At 41.9% G+C, this 20474-nt stretch overlaps 3 protein-coding genes across 14 annotated transcripts in view; 2 read left to right on the top strand and 1 right to left on the bottom strand.

The window, feature by feature from the left end:
• Nucleotides 1-356: 356 nt before the first annotated feature.
• pigp (phosphatidylinositol glycan anchor biosynthesis, class P) lies at nt 357-1662 on the bottom strand. 2 transcript variants are annotated; one of them, XM_077551606.1, is made up of 5 exons: nt 1520-1662; nt 1029-1113; nt 842-914; nt 640-758; nt 357-548 (listed from the first exon to the last, which is right to left on the bottom strand). In XM_077551606.1, exons 2-5 carry the CDS (start codon nt 1108-1110, stop codon nt 433-435), a joined length of 390 nt encoding a protein of 129 aa, XP_077407732.1. In that variant the 5' UTR covers nt 1111-1113; nt 1520-1662; the 3' UTR covers nt 357-432. The 2 variants fall into 2 exon arrangements, with proteins under 2 accessions (XP_077407732.1, XP_077407731.1); XM_077551605.1 differs by lacking the exon at nt 1520-1662 and adding an exon at nt 1346-1497.
• On the top strand, nt 1536-5166 carry rexo4 (REX4 homolog, 3'-5' exonuclease). Its single transcript, XM_077551603.1, has 8 exons — nt 1536-2080; nt 2238-2545; nt 2620-2763; nt 2831-3024; nt 4097-4185; nt 4246-4320; nt 4405-4479; nt 4628-5166. The coding sequence occupies exons 1-8, from the start codon at nt 1883-1885 to the stop codon at nt 4781-4783; spliced, it is 1239 nt and encodes a 412-aa protein (XP_077407729.1). The 5' UTR covers nt 1536-1882; the 3' UTR covers nt 4784-5166.
• A 4452-nt stretch (nt 5167-9618) lies between these two features.
• Nucleotides 9619-20474, top strand: part of LOC144038833 (voltage-gated potassium channel KCNC1-like) — a 47105-nt gene continuing 36249 nt past the window's right edge. For 8 of the 11 annotated variants that reach the window (XR_013289290.1, XR_013289291.1, XM_077551596.1 and 5 more), the window contains exons 1-2: nt 9620-10388; nt 17050-17749. Coding sequence is in view for 9 of the 11 variants with exons in the window: in XM_077551596.1 (XP_077407722.1) it covers nt 17129-17749 (621 nt within the window). In the remaining 2 variants the exon portion in view is untranslated. Of the gene's footprint in view, nt 10389-17049; nt 17750-20474 lie in introns of all 11 variants that reach the window. The other 3 variants (XM_077551592.1, XM_077551600.1, XM_077551601.1) reach the window with 3 other exon arrangements.

Consider the following 20474-nt stretch of genomic DNA (forward strand, 5'->3'; position numbering starts at 1 on the left):
TGTTGAATGCTTTTCAGCATTCGAAAAGGACACCAACAGAATTCCATTCTTATATTTACATGAGCCTTATAATTTTTAATTCTATGTTCCTATTCCCGTTTCACAAACTAGAATGTGTGACATACACAATACATGCACTTGAATTAAATTTAAGTCTTACAATTCTCAAGTTATTTTGTGCTTGTTAGTTTTTTTCCTTCCACATTCCAAATACATTATTCATTAACCTTGATTCCCTGACCTTAATTAGGCCAAGCAATGTATAAAAATATTATTTTTCCCCCCTAATCATCGGGAATAATTCTCAAGCAATTTTATGTTAAAAGACAACATCAGCAAAAACAACACAACAACCATTGCACAATCAAAGTCATTTAATAGGAGCTGTCACATGTTTACTATTTTACATTCAAAAACAAATGGTTGGTTTGTTTACAACTTGGGTGACAAGTAGAACATTTTATTGACGTCACTGATAGCAACATCCTTCAGTCTTGGTATTTGACCCTTCCGGGCGACTTCGCTCATCTGGCTTTGTGCAAACCCATCTGAAATATGGTTGAGAGAGGATGATGTATTTTATATATATATATTTGTTTTTCAATTCATAATTAAAAGCTTCAATACAAAGGTTCGTACCTGTAACGTTGTCCAGAGAGTCGAGTGGTGCTGTATTGTACAGATTGATTCCAAATAGCAATACGACGGAGACGGTTATTGCGACCAGCAGATAAATTGGCGCAGCGAGAGCCCAATATCTACAAGACATGATGCAAATTGTTGGGAAGAAAAAAATAATAATATGTGGCATAGAAATGACTGAAATGAAATGTCTGTTTACTTTTGAGGCCAGTATGTGAGTCCGACTGAATGAAGCCACTCCTCCGGTATGTATGCCCAAACGCAATACAGAACTTTTGGGTGGAAATTCGTGATAATTAAAGGACAGACATAACGAACACAACTTGATGAGTTACTCAATTCTAACACGGGAACAAGATGTTTTTTTCTTTTATTTTTTTCTTTACCGAAGCCAAACTGTGATCCAAGGAACAGGACAAAGCCATAGATGGCCCTCTCAGGTAGAGGAGAGGGAGTGTTTTCCACCATGATCTGAAACACACATCAAAATAACAAAGGAAGAGAAATTTTTTTTTTAAAGCATTGCAATAAAACGGATGAAAATAATAATCCAAGACGCTTTGCTATGTATTTACACATGAACCCCCAAAAGTCGAAATCAATCAAACCGTAACATGATAATTGACAAACTGAATTGAAGAAACTGTTTAAAGCAAAGCAAAAACAGATTTAATACGAATGTGGGGGGTAAAACTGAACAAACCTGTCTTCGTTTACATGGTTGTCATTTTTGTTTTCTAGAGTTCAGTATTGTCGCTCGATTGCTTTTGTCTACATTTGTCCGTGTAATACTTAACACGGTGGGAAACAGTTACCAACAAATGGTTCTATATTTAAAAGGTAAATAAAATACTTAGAATGAATATAAATACGTTACTATTTTTATTTTACAAATAACTTTGAATAGCTATTATCTGCTATACATTGCTGGAGGCGTGTTTGTCTTCGCGATGCTCAGATTAGTTTCCGCCGAACACATTTGACTGTTACACCAACCGGAAGTCGCATTTCTGCATGTCTGGCGCATGGTTTTTAGTAAGTGAGCGCCTGTCCACGCACGTACCACGCTTATTCGAACAATTTATTCTTCTTTTGAAGTTCACTCGGTAATCTGACACGACAGAAGCAATTTTACAAGCGTGTCACAGAAATCTACCCATGACGTAGAGACGACAAGAGCCGCGTGGACACGAACTAACTTCTTACCGAGCTTGGTTTGCAAAGTGTTCCGGTCAAAGTAATGTCTAAGATGAAGCCGAATAAAAAGAAGCAGCACTCCTCCGATCAACACAAATACTATTTGAAAAACAAAGAGAAGCGCAGGAAGATACAAACACACTTTAAGAAGAAAGTCGTGGAGGAATTAAAGGGTCCAAGGCAGGTAAAACCACCAGAAGATCCCAAACAGTTTTCTGCCAACTGGAAAGCATTAGAAAAGGTACGCCTTGTTGTGTGCATGCCATCAAATGCGTATATTTTGTTATTCCAGAGAACAGTCGTTTCCACCATGTTTTACATCAATTTACATTGAATAGAAAATGAGCAGTGTTGACATAACCATATGTCCTATTCAACACTACCATTGCCGTCCACAGCATTTAAAGTCCGAGCAGACTAGGACGACAAATGAGCCATCGACGTCCCAACAACAGCCCAATAATGGCGCTCTGGGAGAAAAGAAAGGCAAACCATTCAAAAGTGCTCATCGCCACAATACCTCCTCCACTAAGACTGATTCAGGACAAAAAGCCAAACACAAAAATGTTGACCGCAAGGCTAAAATTCCTGTCGCGTCGGACGCCAAACAGCCAGCTGCGGTTAAACGGAAAAAGGAGTTTAAAGCAAATGGCGGGGACGCGGCCAAGAAGCAGAAAGTCGAGGCGAAAGAGTCCAAACCTACAGAGTGAGTACACGACAATGCGTCGTTTTGACTTAAAATGCAAACATTGTTCTAATGATTGCTTTGCACCCTTGCAGAGATGACTTTTGGTTCGATGACGTGGACCCCGATGACATCGAGGCGACGGTGGGGCCGGAGGCGGCGGAGATCATGAGGAGGAGGAATGGCGTTCGAATAAAAGAGACCGAGAGCGCTCTAGTCAAGGAAAAAGCTTTTGAGGGGTGAGAGGTCACCGTCCTCACATTCCACACTGTAGTATCTGTGACTCAACTGCTTGCTCGCCGTCAGCCTCACCAGAGCCGTCGCCATCGACTGCGAGATGGTCGGCGTCGGTCCCGGCGGGGAGGACAGCATCTTGGCGCGCGTGTCCCTCGTCAACCATTTTGGGAAGTGCGTCTATGACAAGTACGTGAAGCCCAGCGAGCCGGTGACGGACTACCGGACGGCGGTCAGCGGCATCCGACCGCAGGACATCGAAAACGGTGAGTCCGGAATCAGAATCCTTTGATTGTCATTGTAGAGGAAGATGCGATGAAATTCAATATGGTTGTCCAAGAGACATAAAAGAAAATAGAGAGGGACCGATATGTTTTTTTTTTCAGGGCCGATACCGATTATTAGTAGTCAAGGACGCCGATAACCGATATTTGGAGCTGATGTTCATTTTCCCTAAAAGGGAAAATATTGACATAAAAAATCTTGACTACCATTGATGGCTATAGATGTCAAAAATTAATTTGAACTATTTCTATTAGTTTAATATTTTTTTTCTACTTTTGTTAACAAGAGTATGAAAACCTAGATTTTTTATTGTACATTTAGAACAGATATAAAATAGTGAAGTCATGCGATTAATCACGACGAAAAATTTTAATTGTTTGACGCCCTAAATTTTTTATTATCTTAAGTCGCATCAGGCTATTATTTTTTTTTAAATTTGAATTAATCGCATGACTTCAATAGTTAACTCACGATTAATCACACATTTTATATCTGTTTTAAATGTACGAAAACATTTTTTTCCTAGGTTTTATACTCGTTTACAAAAGTGGAAAAAAATGTTAAACTAATAGAAAAAGTTCAAATGCATTTTTGACGTCTATAGCCGTCAATGGCAGTAAATGAGTTAAATGTTTAAGTATATGTTTAGGGTTTGCAAAATATTGGTGGAAAAAAAAATCTTAGTCAATAGACATCTTTGTTTTACAAATCTTCCAGGGGCAGTAGCATGTCTTTAAGTAAAGTAAATATAAATAAATGTTGTTTGTTTCAGTAAATAATTTTTTTTTTTCAAACTATTCTGTAGTATTAAAATTTTGCTTATCTTAGTTTTTAATTTCAAACAAAGCACCAGAAGCATCGATGACAATTGCAATCGATTATTTATCACCCTGAACATTTTACTTTAAATGGATTTATTATCGGCTGTATGATTCTTCAAAATGGTTCGCCAGCCAAAAAGCTGAATATCGGCCCGTCCCTAGAAAAAAAGGAAAACATCATTTTGGATCTACAAAAACGTTTGCTAAATAACTATTTGTCTCCTGATTACAGGCGAGGCCGTAGCGACTGTGCAGAAGGAAGTTGCTGCGATCCTGCATGGAAGAATTGTGATCGGTCACGCCATACACAATGACTTGAAGGTAGCCAAGGAATAGTTTTCAAAATCCTTTCCGTCTTCTTATTTTGTATTTTATTTTAAGATCTTGCTACTGGATCACCCGAAAAAGAAAATCCGAGACACTCAGAAGTATGAACCCTTCCGGAAGATTGTCACGGTACGAGCAGTGCACACGATCCACGCCACATAATAAAATACATTCTCAGATGACCCATTTCTTTTTTTTTTTGACTTCTTTTAGAGAAAACGACCCTCGCTGAAAGTGCTCTGTCAGCGAATTCTCAACGTCAAGGTCCAGCACGGCGAACATTCCTCGGTGAGTCGTCAACTTTTTGCTTCAAGGCTGAAAATCTTCCATTTTTTTTTATTATTCGAATTCTAATCGATTTCGTTAGATCTCAAAATAGGAATCATTTTTGAAATTCCTCGTTTGCACCCGAGTCTGACCGTGCATTGTGGTCCAGGTCCAGGATGCGCAGGCCACCATGAGGCTGTACACGCTGGTGAAGAAACGGTGGGAGGCCGACATCAAAAACGGCACGCGGGACAAACGCCCAAAGCGCAAGCGCAAAGCACCCAACCGGGCCAACGAGCCTCGTGTCGCAGGTTTGTCGTTCTAACGTGAAAGACGCTCTACGGCTTGTTTTGCCTTCTTGGAACCCGGAAGAAACATTTTCTGGTGAGGTTCCAATCAAACTGCAAATAAGTGATGACTTGAGGAAAACGCACCAAACAAAACAAAAGGCACAGAAAAAAAAAATCATATTCATACTTTGTTTCTGGAATTTTTACATAAACACATTTTAAATAGTGTATGTTGATTTGGGACAGTTTTTCCCTCATTTGTGTGTTTTATGTTATGTTCTTTTCCTGCTTGCCTCGACTTGTACAGTATCTGTACAGTTTGAATAAAATCATTATTTACGGTACACCAAATGCGCCGCTGAATTTTGAAATGTATACATTTTTCACTGACAAATATTAAAAGTGAAAACCAAAAATATCCATGGACAATACCATCATATATTGCAATTAGAGTTCCTTTTAAAAAGTCACATTCACTGCCATTGACGGCTATAGACGTCCAAAAATTATTTGAACTATTTCTATTAGTTAAATTTTTTTTTTCCACTTTTGTTAACAAGAGTGTAAAAAACGTGATTTTTTTTGTACATTTAGAACAGATATAAAATTTGTGATTATTCGTGAGTTAAGTCATGCGATTTAATTACAATAAAAAAATAATAATCGCCTGACGCCCCAAATTTTTTATATAGATATTTTTTCAAAGATTAAAAAAAATGTCTAGGTTTTCATACTCTTGTTAAAAGTGGAAAAAATGTTAAACAAACAGTTAAAATGATTTTTGGACGTCTATAGCCGTCAATGGCAGTGAATGAGTTAATGTCAATAATACCACCGCTCATTATTCTTTTTTGAAAGCATAGCATAGGTCTAGTAATCGCTAATTATGGTCGTGCCTTCACGGGAAGCCGATATGTTTTGCCGCCATCTTTTTGCCACGGATACCCGAAAGAGAAGAACTTTTGCAAACCTCGTTAGCGTCTGGCGCTGCTTGCAGATCGCGCGGGTTGACCGCCGCTTACCTTCCGCAGCTTTGCGCTAGCTAGCTTGTTGCTAGCTTCGCCCGCTAGCTGCCCTTGTTAGTTAGCCTACTTGCTAGTTCACGTTTCAAAATCATTGCATTGTATGAGTTCACCACTAGATGGCACTAAATCCCGCACTAACATTTGATCAAATTGTCAGTTAAAAAAAAAAGTCTTGACTTAAAATTTTGCTTTTGTTTTTAGCCCAAACTATATCACAACACAATTTTTAGTTCTGAATGTTGAGCCTGTTAATATTTATTCATGTCACTGCTGTATTTACATGAACTTGTACTGCTGGTATTTTGTGCAATCCACCAAAAAGAAGAAGCACAACAATGGAGGACATCCACCATTTTGTGTTAATTTCCCCTCACGTGCTTGTCTGAGAAGACGACGAGCTTCCTTGAGGATGGCATCAAATTTTGTCTTCTTGTGACAACATTTTCAGCAAACTCCACTTTGGTAAGGAATCCAAAATGTGGTACCAAAACATCCATTTGACTTGGCTGTCATGTATTTTTTATTTTTTTTTTGTACCTCCAAGGAGATTCTATCTGTGTTGAAAAATGGATTTATTATAATTATTTTCATTTTCATAGACTGATTTTTCGACCCCCCCCAAAGTGTGAGCGTGCTCGGGTCGTCCGCTCGTTGGCTTCCCTCATGCGTGCTGTTGACTAATGCCGGCGTTTTGAGTAAGAAGCCAGTTGAGCATTCAGTATTTATGCGAGCTTGATGAACAAACGCAGTCAGCTGCTTAACTCGCAGCGCTGCCGTTGCTTCCGCTAAGTGCTGGCGAACATCCCTCCTGTGAACGCCGTGGCCTTAAAAAGTCCCCGTGCAAGTGTTGTGCATTAGGCCATTAACGCATTCGCTGCCATAAATTCATAAAAAAAACAACAGATTAGTAAAAACTACACACATTTTATATCGGTTCTAAATATACACCCCAAAAAAATTCTAGGTTTTCATATTCTTGTACTAACAAAAGTTAACTAATAGAAATAGTTCAAATGAAATTTTGACGTTAATAGCCGTCAATGGCAGTGAATGAATTAAAAAAAAAAAAAAAAATTAAATATTCGGGGCGTCGGGCGATTTAAAGTTTTTAATCGTAATTAATTGCATGACTTTGCTAGTTAACTCACAATCACACATTTTATATCTGTTCTAATGTACAATAAAAAAATCTAGGTTTTCATACTCTTGTTAACAAAAGTAGAAAAAAATGTTAAACTAATAGAAATAGTTCAAATGAAATTTTGACGTTAATAGCCGTCAATGGCAGTGAATGAATTAAAAAAATATATATATTAAATATTCGGGGCGTCGGGCGATTAAAGTTTTTAATCCTAATTAATCGCATGACATTACTAGTTCACTCACAATTAATCACAAATTTTATATCTGTTCTAAATGTACAATAAAAAATTCTAGGTTTTCATACTCTTGTTAACAAAAGTGGGAAAAAAAGTTAAACTAATAGAAATAGTTTAAATTAAATGTTGACGTTTATAGCCGTCAATGGCAGTGAGTGAGTTTTTTGTTTGTGGCACTTGTGTCTTATTACCTTGAACTAAGCGGAACTCATTATTAATGATGCCACGTAACTGAAAATGGGATTGTTGATTTCGTGTGGAATTTTAGTCCAAAATTGTTGTTGGAAAATCCTGTCCGTCCTATTCCGCCATTTTGTTTCACTGTCTCATCATTCTCTTTACTTGAAGTAACTTTTGCGTTGTTGACAAATTTGTACCGCCTAGCTGCGGCCTACTTTTACATCCAAACCAGGCTACTTCCTATTTGGTTGCTAGGCAACCAGCGCAAAAATACAGGTGAACTTTGTGCCACTATTAAGGAGATAAAATAGTCGTCCGCCATTTTGTGGCATCCACTGTTTATTCTTCTAATTGAGCCGTTATTCACAGAAATATGCTAACGTTCATGATCGACCTGACCTCATTTTCACCTGTTCCGTTCTGTTTCGCACTTAACTACGGCAAACTCTTTTTTGCCCCGCCCCCTCAACTTCCCCCTAATGAGCTTTTGTTGTAGACTTGGCGTGTACAAGCAAAGCTGTTTTAAACGGCCTCATTGAACAAGAACGCAAGCTGCTTGGCACTAATAGAGTCAACACACAACTGGAGTGATCTGGTGGCGTCTCCTCGGCTCATCTTTACTCCGGGTGCACTTGCGGCCGCACGCGCATGCTAGCGAGGCCTTTTTGCCCTTTTGCAACTACTGTAATTTTCATGAGATTATCTGAAGTACTCACTCTTGGACTTTCCTGTCAATAAATGCATTAGCAGCCTTGCTGACTGTCGGACTTCTGTAAAGCTGAGTTGCATTTAGTTTACGATATTTTACGTGATGTATACGTCAGTGAGCGTTTGTAATATTTCGCTCTCACCCTCCAGCAAAATATTAGGAACGCCTCTCAGCCACATATTGTTAAACTGTCATTGTTGCAACGTTAAGTTGATCAATTATCTTTTTTTTTTTTTTTTTTTAGCAAATCAATACTTGAAATTCTATTAATTAAACTGTTCCACCACTGCAAAAAAAAGTTGCATGTTTTTAACTCATTCACTGCCATCGACGGCTATAGACGTCAAAAATTCATTTGAACAATTTCTATTAGTTTAACATTTTTCCTACTTTTGTTAACGAGTATGAATATAGATTAAATTTTATTGTATTAGAACATATAAAATTTGTGATTAATCGTGAGTTAACTAGTGCAGTCATGCAGATTATTAATCTTTTCTTTAAAAAAAAAAGGATAAAAGATTATTAAAAATTAGGGGCATCAGGCGATTAAAATTTGTAATCGTAATTAATCGCATGACTTCACTAGTTAACTCACGATTAATCACAAATATCATATCTGTTCTAAATGTACAAAAAAACAAAATTCTAGGCTTTCATACTCTTAACAAAAATGAAAAAAAAAAAGTCAAACTAATGGAAATAGTTAAGTCTATTGCTGTCAATGGCAGTGAATGAGTTTTAATAAGGAAAATTGCCAAATGTACTTTATAAAAACATTATAGAAAAAAATGTGAATAAACTACAAAAAAAAGCATAATTACCAGTGATGGGTGATCTGACTGATATCTGGCCTTATTTCAAGGTTTTGCACTCGCAACAGCGGTGTTGGCCGCCCTCTTGTGGTCATTTTACGACCAGGAAATAAAAATCACAAATCATGTAATTTAATTTGTAGGTCTTTCTTGAAAAATGATCTCACTGATTTTCTGGGGAGGGGAAATTTTATGTATCAAAAGTACTAGTGGTATTGGTACTAAGTATCGGTGACTACTTGAGTTGAATACTGGTATTGATTTGATAAAAAAAAAAAAAAAAAAAAAGGTTTTGAACATCCCTAATATGTTTGTAATTGGAAGGTGGAAGTCACAGGGTGCCTTTAAGGGGGCGTGGTCTAATGAGTGACAAAAAACGCGGCCATGAGGTTCCCACTCAGTTGATAATGTACATTTTGGGACTGGTCTTTATGCCCCCCCCAACCATATAAGCACAACTGGAGGTGGATATTCCGTAATAGTTTCAGCAAAGCTCCTCGAACCAAACGTAACAGCACAAACATGATTGACACCTCGTCAGCCACACCTTCTTTCTTATGATTGGTTGTTTTTCCTCGGGCGCTGTGCTGTGTTAAAAATCTAATTAGTGGGACAAGCTGGGGCCAGATAGTTTGGATTTATTTGTTACCTACTGCATGGTCGTATCGTTTTAAGAAAAATTGCCTTTTTATTTATTTATTTATTAAAGGGTTCAAACTCTGTTTATTTTTTTTTTTAAATGCTTGAAGCAAGCCAAAAGCTCCATTTTAATTTAATTTAATTTATGCTCAATGTTGATGTGAATGCTGGGAACCTGTCGACAAAATGGTGTTTGTGCATCCATCCGGCACGGAGAGAGAGAGAGAGAGAGAGACGAAGAGAAAGCAGCGACTGAACAGATGGCAATAAATCAACACGATCCTTACTCGACTCTCTTTCTCTGCCTCCGCGGCGTGTGTGTTTTCCCCCCCATTTCATTTATGTATCAATTTGCGTATTGATGAAGTTGACCATACGAGCGCGCGTGTACAGGGCAGGTTCCTCCCACCCTTCCGTCTTGGGTCTAATCCGCCCACATGTATCGTCTGAGGGAGGGTTAAAAAAAAAAAAAAAACTAGTGCAGGAGGTGACGCTCCTCTAAAGGAACACAGAGAGGGACAAGGCAAAGAAGCTGGGCTGCATCTCCATTGAAATATTTGACCAGACAGACAAATGCTAGCAGGCTATTATTTATTGATCCTGAGGCAATCATACAAAAAGGTGATAGCTAAAAAAGCCAGGCTGTGTTTTTAACCCCCCCTGCTTCATTGCCATCTAAACTGCATTTTTTTCCTCAATCTCTGGGAAATCCCCCCTTTTTTTTAAAAAAAAAAAGAGGAAAAACTCCCCCCCCACAAAATGAATCATCTGACCGGGTGCGAGCGACTGGATACTGTGTGAAATCCTCCCGATAACAAAGAAAAGAAAACTACGCGGTGATTGATCCCTATTTTTTTTTTCCGGGTTTGGCGCACGCAACCTGCACCAGCCAAGTGAGTATGAACGTCTCCGTGGATCGAGCGTGCACGCGTTCAATTGACGGTGATGATTAGCGTGATTATTTCAGCCTCCATTTAACGAGCGGCGAGACATTCAACAAGTCGCGTTTTGTCCTTGCGTGTGCTCCATTCACACGATTTCCCCCTCGCACTGTTGCACAGCTGTCACGTGATATATATATATATATATATATATATATATATATATATATATATATATATATATATATATGCACACACCTATATGTTTATATGCATGTATTTATTTGAGTGTGTATATACGTCACTGATGGTGGGTGTTTCCCTGCATGCTTCCTGCACTCTTTTTGACGCGCGCGCGCGCGCGTGTGTGTGTTCGGGCCTTGATAAAGGAATCATAGCACCACAAACGCGCACACACACACACACACACTTGACTATACTCTCCATCATTGGCCGGGATCTCATCCAGGAAGTACAGAGTGACAGTTGAACGTCTAGACTTCCTCACACACACACACACACACACAGCATCACCTCTGCCAACTTGCTCCATCTTCTGCATTCCGCAGCATCACACACACACACACACACACATTCACGCCAAGTCTCCAGTTTCATAACGCCCCTCGCTCGCTTCCTTCCGTCACTTCCCGCCTGCCAACTGGCTCCGTCGTTCTCTTTTCCCGTAACGCTCTCGCCTCTCTTTCCTCCATTTGCTCCCCACCCCTTTGCTCTCTTACACACACGCACACACTCTCACTGGTCTTGCATTATAAATCTACGGCTGGTGCTATTTTTAGACTGAGGGTAACCCACAACCCCCCCCCACCACCACCCCAAAAGAGCCCACCTGGCAGTAGAGATGGTGCGTCTGAAAAGGATGAGAGAGAGCCAGTGGTTGTGTTTTCCAGGCGAATGATGGAATTATGGAAGGCGGACGTTGGCGCATGTTGCTGCCATGTCCGCGCGGCGCCTTCGGAAAACGTTCAAATTCTTGACCTTGACGTTAACCTTTCATCCCCGTTTGTTCTTTCTCACCGCTCCTCCACCTGCCAACCATCAATCCTCCCCATGTTGACTAATCTCTCTCTTCCACCCTTTTTTTTTTTTTAAATCTTGTCGGTCCATTTGGAGCCCTTTAGGTGTATTCTGCACTAATGTAACCTATAGGGCCAATTATTGGACGATAATGGACAAACAAAAAAAAAAACTTAAAAAAATTCTCTCTGTTAAAGTGCAGAGTTTCTATGCTATAAAAACACCAGATTGAGATGAATCATCTGAAATGGGCTCGGGCAGCAAAGAACTACGGGATGTGCTTGTGCTCACCTTTAACCAATCGCATTTAAAACTCATGTCAAAATGAGAATCACCATTTAGTGCCTCTGATTGACCACGACTTCAATTCAGATGTTCTAGTAGGCTTTTCCTGACTTTTTTTTTTTTGGAAGGTTTTTGTGCCATCACTGACTGCTATTTGGAAATACCTTCCATCTTGGCTAAGGCCCAGCAGAAAAAATACAGAAAAAACATTGGAAATGATCAGAATTTCCCAAACGTGAGAAAATATAACAGATGGATAAAAAATAAATTTAAAAAAAAGCCAGGAAAGCCTACTAGAACATCTGAACTTTATTTGCGGTTAATCGTGGAACTTTAGACGATGATGAAGTTTGAATGTGATTGGTTAATACAGAAAATAAAAAACATTCTTTCAATTGAATTGTACATGTTGAAATGATTGGTCTGAAAAATTAGAAATCACAAAAAGCTGGAATGTGGCCAAGGGTGTGTAAACTTTTTTTTTAATAACCATTTTACATTCACACTGTCCCACATTTTGATCCCCGCTGATACGCAATGAAACGGTTAACAACAACAGATGATCAACAATGTAAACTTGCTGGAACGTCTCTGTCTTAATTTTTTTATTTATTTTTTTAGATATAAATAAAAAGGAATAAGCGGTTAAGAAGATGGATGGATGGATAGTAAATAGCAAATTCCTAATCTAATAATGTTACACTTAGCTTGTCCCAACGGTGCATGTGGCCCCTTATGCTTTAACAGTGGGTCATAATGAACTTAATCATGTAGGAAGGCCATTGTTAATTACAAGACCACCTCAGAGAGATCTTAAATGTGCAGGAGGTTAATACGTTTTTTAAATTTATTTATTAATTTTGCTTATGATATTTACCCCAAAAAAGTCATCCTTGCATAACCTGAACTGAATTCTAAACATTTAGGAACTCACAGTATGATTAGTGTCAAAATTTTGATAGCAACCGTAATTGATATATTGGAATAAAGCCATACATACTTAAAGTTACAAAAATTCTCCATACATTCTACTTAATATGAAAGACAACCGTTTTAGCATTAGAAACCAATTTTGACTATGACTCCAAAAATGTACTCACTTTTTGACTTTGGGCTTCTACTCGCATATTTCATTTTTATTTAGTTGTCCATTGACATAGATATACATTTAATGATTCTCAGATAATTTAATGGCAAAAAAAAAAAGATATAAGTGGTAATGTGCAGTCAACGGGCAAGCTAAAGGTAAAAGTCTCGCTATTGTACTGTACACTGACTACAATTCGGATCATAATTAAAAGGTTAAAAGGTCAGTGTGCATTCTTGGACAGCCGTTTATGGATACTCACGGATTTTGTTTTTTGTCCGACTTCTACTGAACGCTCAAAGTCCTCGCCGACCTTTCGGCATCTTTGAATTGATTAAAAGAACTTCGTCTGTCCTCACATGGCAACCGTGTGAGAATAAAGCACACGTCTTCAAATCTTCGCTGTTTTTTGTGCCTATCAATACTTTACCTTTCTGTATTTATATCTTTCTAACATGGAGTCATCATTTGCTGAGGTCGCCAAAAAATAACAAACCTATTTTGTATGTTTTCAAAGTAAAAAAAAGTTACCAGAAAATAGCGACTCCAGTAAAGCTGAAAAGAATCGACTGAAGTACAGTAATGAAGTACTTAGTTACTTTGCGCTGACCGCAAGGATTAAGACCTCTCGCCACGGGGTCTGTATGCTATGATGTGTTTGGATTGGTTGGCCCCCGGGGAGCGCCACGCTGGCTGGAGTAGGCCATTTTCTTTCTGCTTGCTTAATTGATTGCCTATTTCATTCATGTGGTGGGAATTGGCCACGGGCGAGCTCGCTTGCGATGATTGTGACCATTTTCACATCCTCCCTTTTTGCAGGAGTACCATTTTTTTTTTTTTGTAACAATGTATGCATTATCTAGCTTCGAGCTTCATTTGGATTCAAAAGGGGGCACCTCACTTGAGGGGAGGGAGGAGGATTGAGGGATAGAGTGGAGGCGGGGGGGGGGGGGGGGTGACCGCAGTGCTGCAGTACCTCCCTCAACCTGTAGAGGTCTCCAGTGCACTGAGTGTGATGATGCAGATAACAGGAGGGAAGGAGGGAGGGAGAGAGGGAGAGAGGGAGGGAGGGCGATGTGGATGGAACAGCATGACGCCTTGTGGTTACATCCTTTGATGAGGGAGCGGGTGGGGGTTCGAGGGGAGCGGGGGCATGGCAACATCACACACATACACATCTCATACACGTGCATACATGCATGACATTTCCCTGCTTTTACACCCTTTTCTAATCACCTATCATCATCCATAGTCCCCCCCACCCCCTTTTTTCACAATTATCCCCTAATGTCCTTTTCTCCTTCTCATGTGAACACCCCCCCCCCCCACCCCCCTAACACTTCTATCCTGTCACCTCCCTCTGTGATTGTTTTTTGCGTTTCCTGCCAACAGCCAGGTTGGTTCCGCATAGTCAGCACTCCTCCGAATTCCTCTCCCCTCCCCCTCGCAGGCAATGCATCCCATACCCCCCCTCCCCACCCCACCCCACCCCCACACATATGCACCAACCCATTCCTTTTTTCTCGCCGCAGTGTTTGCGCTCCTTCCACCGAACCTTTTTCTTCTTTCCACCTAGGCTGCGTTTGTTAGCGCGTTGGGCCAGGTGAGCGTGCCACTCGATCCGAGGTGGGTGAGGAGGAGGAGGGAGGGGGTTGGGGGGCAGGACACGGTGGGCAAGTCAGGAAATGCTGCAGGAGAAAGAGAAAGAGAGGGAGAGAACACCCCCTATCACCATCACCACCTCCAGTTTGCGCCGCTTTCCAATGCGTAGAAACACGAAACACTCCGCCTCCTTTCTCACCTCGCGCTTTTTTTTTACCCGTCCTCCATTTTACTGCTCATAACCCCCCCCCCCATTCAGCTTATATTTTTCCTCTGCATTGAAGTGCACATCACACTCGTTTTGAGCTGAAATTGCCACCTCCCAAAAAAAAAAAGCACTTAACTCACTTGCAAGACTAAATTTAGCTGTTTCGATGCTCTGAACTGCATGCAGTAATCAATAAAGTGACCACACATGACACCAGGAGGGGAACGAAAGGCGTTTAGCAAGACTTGTGGCTGTCTGTGTATAAAATATTCAGCAGTTGACCAACCAAAACAACCGACGGTTTGACTGTTTGAAAGTGAAAAGTGAGGAACTGTCCGTGGTGCTGAAACCACTTTTCTACTTCTTAACTTTGAGCCGCTAGTTAGTTAAGCTAGCTAGTAGTTAGGCATCACAACATACCTGATTTTAGGCTTTCCTCCAAGAACTTGTCGTAAAAATAGTTAAATCAGAAGTTGTTCCGCCAAGACAAAAAAATAAGCGCGGATTTGCTGCAGTGTCCTGTGAGAAGAAAGTTGACCCAAAAGTGGCGGCGGGATGATGATGATGATGATGATGATGAGGAAGAAAAAAAAGCGCAGGGTGTTGGGGGGTGGACAAGTCTCGCTTCTCACTCCTTAAAGGTGATTCCTTTATGCGGAATGTGAGAGCGAGCGAGTGCAGAAGAGAGTAGTAAGCAGGAGGGGGTGTTCATAAAAAAGGGGGTGGGGGGGGGGGGTCATTTTCTTTTTTTTGAACAGAGGAGGTTAACACGCTTCTGTTTATGAATGACGACGCATGCAGCTGGCGGGTGGAAGCTGTGACCTCTCTGCGAGTGTGTGTGTGTGTTGACTGCAGCTCAATTCATTCACTTTTATGTCCTCCCTCTATTACTGAGCAATAAGATCCACCATGCTGCATTCACTGCCCCCCCCCCACCCCCCTACTCCAAATGCATTTCATTACCCCCTTTCCTCATGTTCTCGAAACAGCTTTTTCTTCTAACCTGATAATGTGTGCATGGCATGAATCTAAAGTCAAGTGTGTAACAACGTAAACATGGGCAATTAACACACACTGCCGTACACATACATGGTGCTGCGGCACCTTACGTCAGAGATGCGTTCGGGACCAGGAGCAAAGTGGGGGATGGACCCCACCCCCCCCCTCCCTCGCCAAACTCCTTTTCCTCCCCAGTGTCTTTTCTTCTGCTGGCTCGCACGAGTATGTCCGTGCAGGGTGGGGGTGCACATCTCACAGTGGCCTAATTAGGGAGCGGATTTGAACGAGCACCGACTTGAGCATCAGTCGGATCAATTTAGAGATTGCGGGACGAGTGAGGGGAAAAAGGGGGAGACGTAACAGTGCCGGGGCAATTAAGTGACTTCATCATTAGCAACGCGTAAGGATGTATAGAGAAGAGAGGGGGAGGGGGGCAAAGTACGGTCCGGGGGCTTCAAACGGTTCGCTCTGTTCTTTAATCGGGCCCATCGAGCAGTTCAGGATGAACCCATCACATTCAAAATCATGTTAAATGACACAACTGCCACCGTCTAAAGTGTCCTCTGCATAACCTCAATTAAAGTTCAGACGTTCTAGTTGGCTTTTCCTGACATTTTCCAGTGTAGCAGAAGTCTGAACGTTTTGTGCTAACACTGACTGGTATTCGGAACTGCTCATAATTCCATAGAAATTTCAGGCCTCTACTTGAAAGCAAATAGTGTCAGGAAAAGCTTACTAGAACATCCAAAATGCACTTTAACATTGTTCCAAATGTTATTTGGAAAGTTTTTCTACTTGTTTTTGCAGAATTATAAAGCAAAGGTTGAATTTTTGGGCTATAGGATGACAGCATCATGCCTTGTTTTTTCCCCCCCTTCGGGTGGAAAAGCCTACTAGAACATCTGAGCTTTATTTGGGTTAGTCAGAGGCACTATGAATTGCGGCAGGCGTGTTCTGACTGTTTGATTGTGATTGGTTAATTCTGACTGCATCTACATATCCAGTAATGTGAGGGGGTGCACACTTGTGCAACCACAATGTCTCTCTCACTTTTTTTTTTTTAATGTCTTGTTATTTTCAATTGAATTGTGTTTAACTCACATTAATGGCGTGGGAAAAGTTTTAAAATGATATCTCTGGGTCTAGCATTTGAACAGGGGTGTGTAGACTTTTTATATTCACTGCATGTAAACTATAAAACGGAGTTATTATAACAGTAGCGTTTATTATTTATGTATTTTCCCCCCAGCTCATCTATGAATGATGTGCTGCTGGCTTTCAAAATCAAATGATAGAGGAGCTCTTTTTGTCACCACCATGCACATAACAAGGTTATTTGTTGACCTTTTCCATGCTAACGTGCTACTTTACATGGTTGAGAATCCCTATTTGGCTAAAAGGCGTCCCTTTCTCACCCCACCCTCCCCTCTCTCTCTCTCTCTCTCTTCCCGCAGACTCCTCCTCCCGCCTCCCGCCGGTTGCTCTCATCTTCTCCCTCCTCCTCCCTCCTCCCCCTCCCCCCTCCGGTCCTCTATGCTCAGTTCGGTGTGTGTATCCTCTTTCAAAGGGCGCAAGGGTGGGAACAAGTCGTCCAACAAAGCATGTTACAGCGCAGACATGACTTGTCCGTCGGAAAGCGAGAAAATCGTGATAAACTGCGGCGGGGTGCGCCATGAGACGTACCGGAGCACCCTGAAGACCTTGCCCGGCACGCGCCTGTCATGGCTCACCGAGCCGGACGCCTTCAGCAACTTCGACTACGACCCCAAATTGGACGAGTTCTTCTTCGACCGCCACCCGTCCGTCTTCTCCTTCATCCTCAACTACTACCGCACGGGCAAGCTGCACTGTCCCAACGACGTGTGCGGCCCCCTGTTCGAGGAGGAGCTGGCCTTCTGGGGCATCGACGAGACGGACGTGGAGGCGTGCTGCTGGATGAACTACCGCCAGCATCGGGACGCCGAGGAGGCGCTGGACAGCTTCGAGACGCCCGAGCCCGACGCGCCCGACGACGACCCGGCCCTGGGGGGCGCCGACGGGGACCTGAAGCGACTGTGCATGCAGGAGGACGCCAGGAGGGCGGGATGGTGGAAAACCTGGCAGCCCAAAATATGGGCGCTTTTCGAGGACCCCTACTCGTCCAAATACGCCCGGGTGAGTCGAACCGCCATCGCCAACTTTTTCCAAAAGTTGTGCGTGCATGCGCATCGGGCTGCGTCGCTGTTGCTACCTGTCTCTCACTGTATAGCGTGCATGGCATTGCAGGATATAGACTTTCTGCTACTGAATAATTCATATCGATAGGAAGAGGCAGCTTTATGTTTAGCACACATCAAAAAGTCCTCACGCCGCATTCGCGCCGTTTTCACTGCCATCGATTTCAATGCGCATCATCGGCGCACGTTTGTCCTCTTTTGCGACACGCAGATTTGGCTCTCATCTTTTCTCACGTTTGCCCTTGGTGCCGCTCCACTTGTTTTTGACCCCCCCCCCACGTCCCATTTGAACGCTACATGACTGTTACACGCGGGCTCTGTGACTTTTACGTGCAAAACAAATACACATAATTGTGTGGGAAAAAATTTAAATCGTGCATGTGAAGATTAGCGTGAATTTGATCATCCCAACCCAGGACACCCGAATCCGCGTCTAACACGGATTACATAGATTAGGATAGCCGCAGCCTGGGATCACTTTAAGAGGGAAGTTATGATGCTGTGATGGGCAGTTAATGCAAATCAATCCACCTTCGATGTGGCTTGTCTTCACTGTCATCCTCTGCACTTGTTAAATGTTAAACTATGGGAAAAGCTAGAAACTGGAATTGATGGGAGCTTTTCAAGTATACAAAATCGATAAAAATACAACAATCGGATTTATGCTACATAGTAAGACTTTATAGGGTTTAAGTTATATATTGAATGTGTAGCTATTGGCTAAAACTATTGAAGTTGGGGAGGGGGGGGTATGCAAAGTGCAGTGCAGGTATAGTCGCCCAGGATGCATTTGTGTGTTTCGTCCCAGCTCTTCGTTCTATTCCGACCCGACAGAACCTTCTTGGTTTGGAGAGATGCAAATGACGCGAGGAGATGTTGGAGATGCGAAGGGACAGATGATAAGCAGACGAGACATCGGTCTAATGATTTAAAGGCGATGAATCAAACAAATCAATGTCTTCATTTAACACCCCCCTCCCCCCACCCCCAACGTCCTCGCACTCCCTCCTTCGTTTCATGTTCTGTCGATGTACCGTAGCGGCACGCGCGCGCACACACATGCTGGTGCTGGTATCTATGCTGGCTTTTCTGCTGCAGTAGACGCCGGAGAGAGGAGGGGGGGAGCGCTGGAGAAAGAGAAAAGAGGTGCAGAGGGTGCTGCTGGTGGGGGGTGGGGGGGGGGGGGGGGTTTGCTAGCAGATAGGCAGAGCGAGAGGGAAATGGAGAAGGGGTGAGAGAGAGGAGAGAGACGGTGGGAAAATGGAGTGAAGGGGACGAATTGGGAGGAAGCAAGGGAGGATGTGACAAACGTGATTGGGGGCGGGGCCGGGGGCTCGTCTTTGCATCTTCGATTATCTTTGAAGGCTGGAGCCGTCCAATCGCCCCCCTGAGCTCAGCTCTCCTGCCTGCTTGCTTATCGATTGATATTTCATTGATTATCTTCTCTCGTTTTTTTTTTTTTGTGTGTGTTAAAAGACACTCACATTCGTAATGACTGCAAAAATAAAAACCCTTCCATGTTACTCTTGAATTCAGGGCCATTTGCATTGGATGTACTTATTGAGCCACACCAGATTTGCATACATTAAACCACTTGGTTGCTCCGTGTCAGCCAATGACAACAATTGCTCATAAATGCTTTGTTGTGCCAACATTATTGCCATGAATGCCAATCAATTATATTGTTTAAGTTGATTCAACTTAAATGACTGTTTTTCCCCCAAAAAATACAAGTTGTATTTTTTTTTACAGTGTATGTTTCCTTGTCCACTAATGTTACTTATTCACACTCCTGTTCAGAACGACAACACGACTTTTTCATCATTTTAATTTTCGTCAATAAAGATAAGCTAATTTATTGACTTTTCTGTTGCTCAGATTCATGGCATGGACGTTCTCTTTTGACGCTGAAAAATTAGTCAATTAGTCCACGAGTTGTCGTTAGCTAGTAGGCTAGTCATTAGCCGATTAGTTTACGAGTTAATGTTAGCTAGCAGGGTAGTCATTAGCCAATTAGTCCATGAGTTGTCGTTAGCTAGCAGGCTAGTCATTAGCCGATTAGTTTACGAATTGATGTTAGCCGATTAGTGGACGAGTTGACTTTACTGCTCCGCAATTATATTGAAAGCTTGAAGTCTACAAATTGCTAATCACAGTTTTGGAAACTCATCTTCCATTCGGCGAGTTTAGAAAGCATTCTCGACTTGCCCATCTGCTGCCGTCGCCGGACTTTAATGTTCAATGGAGCAGCGACAAAATACGGAAGTCAGAGAGGCGTAAAAAAACAGAGTGGATGAGAATAGCGGTTAGCCTTGCTACCTTCAGCTATTCTGATTGCAGCTAATCAGGATTTAGGGCGATCTTCATCATCACGACCACCAAAATAATAATCGAGCGGCCACCGTAATCTGAGCATTTGAGCTTCCGACCTCACTCCCCGAAGGTCATAGCGATCACTGCAACGGTTTGCGTCCCTATTTGTGTTGCGCTGCGTAATGTTGGAGCGCACATTGCTGCCATAAACACGAATTTGACCCCAAAAAGATGCATTGGCAGGTGAACAGCTAGACAAGGGGAAAAGCAAGATCACCTTGGAGAGGATTTTGTCAACACAGCTTGAGGGGGAGACAGTTTAAATACATCCAGCTGTGTCTGGCAAATAC

This window comes from Vanacampus margaritifer, chromosome 18 (genome assembly GCF_051991255.1).
Source record: "Vanacampus margaritifer isolate UIUO_Vmar chromosome 18, RoL_Vmar_1.0, whole genome shotgun sequence".
Lineage (NCBI taxonomy): Eukaryota > Metazoa > Chordata > Actinopteri > Syngnathiformes > Syngnathidae > Vanacampus > Vanacampus margaritifer.

Coding starts and splice junctions, on each gene's coding strand:
- rexo4 (XM_077551603.1), top strand. CDS start 1,883: ATGTCTAAGATGAAGCCGAATAAAAAGAAGCAGCACTCCTCCGATCAA. Junction 2,764..2,830: donor AAGGAAAAAGCTTTTGAGGG/GTGAGAGGTCAC, acceptor GCTCGCCGTCAG/CCTCACCAGAGCCGTCGCCA. Junction 3,025..4,096: donor ACCGCAGGACATCGAAAACG/GTGAGTCCGGAA, acceptor TCCTGATTACAG/GCGAGGCCGTAGCGACTGTG.
- pigp (XM_077551606.1), bottom strand. CDS start 1,110: ATGGTGGAAAACACTCCCTCTCCTCTACCTGAGAGGGCCATCTATGGC. Junction 759..841: donor CTCACATACTGGCCTCAAAA/GTAAACAGACAT, acceptor CATGTCTTGTAG/ATATTGGGCTCTCGCTGCGC. Junction 549..639: donor CTCTCTGGACAACGTTACAG/GTACGAACCTTT, acceptor ACCATATTTCAG/ATGGGTTTGCACAAAGCCAG.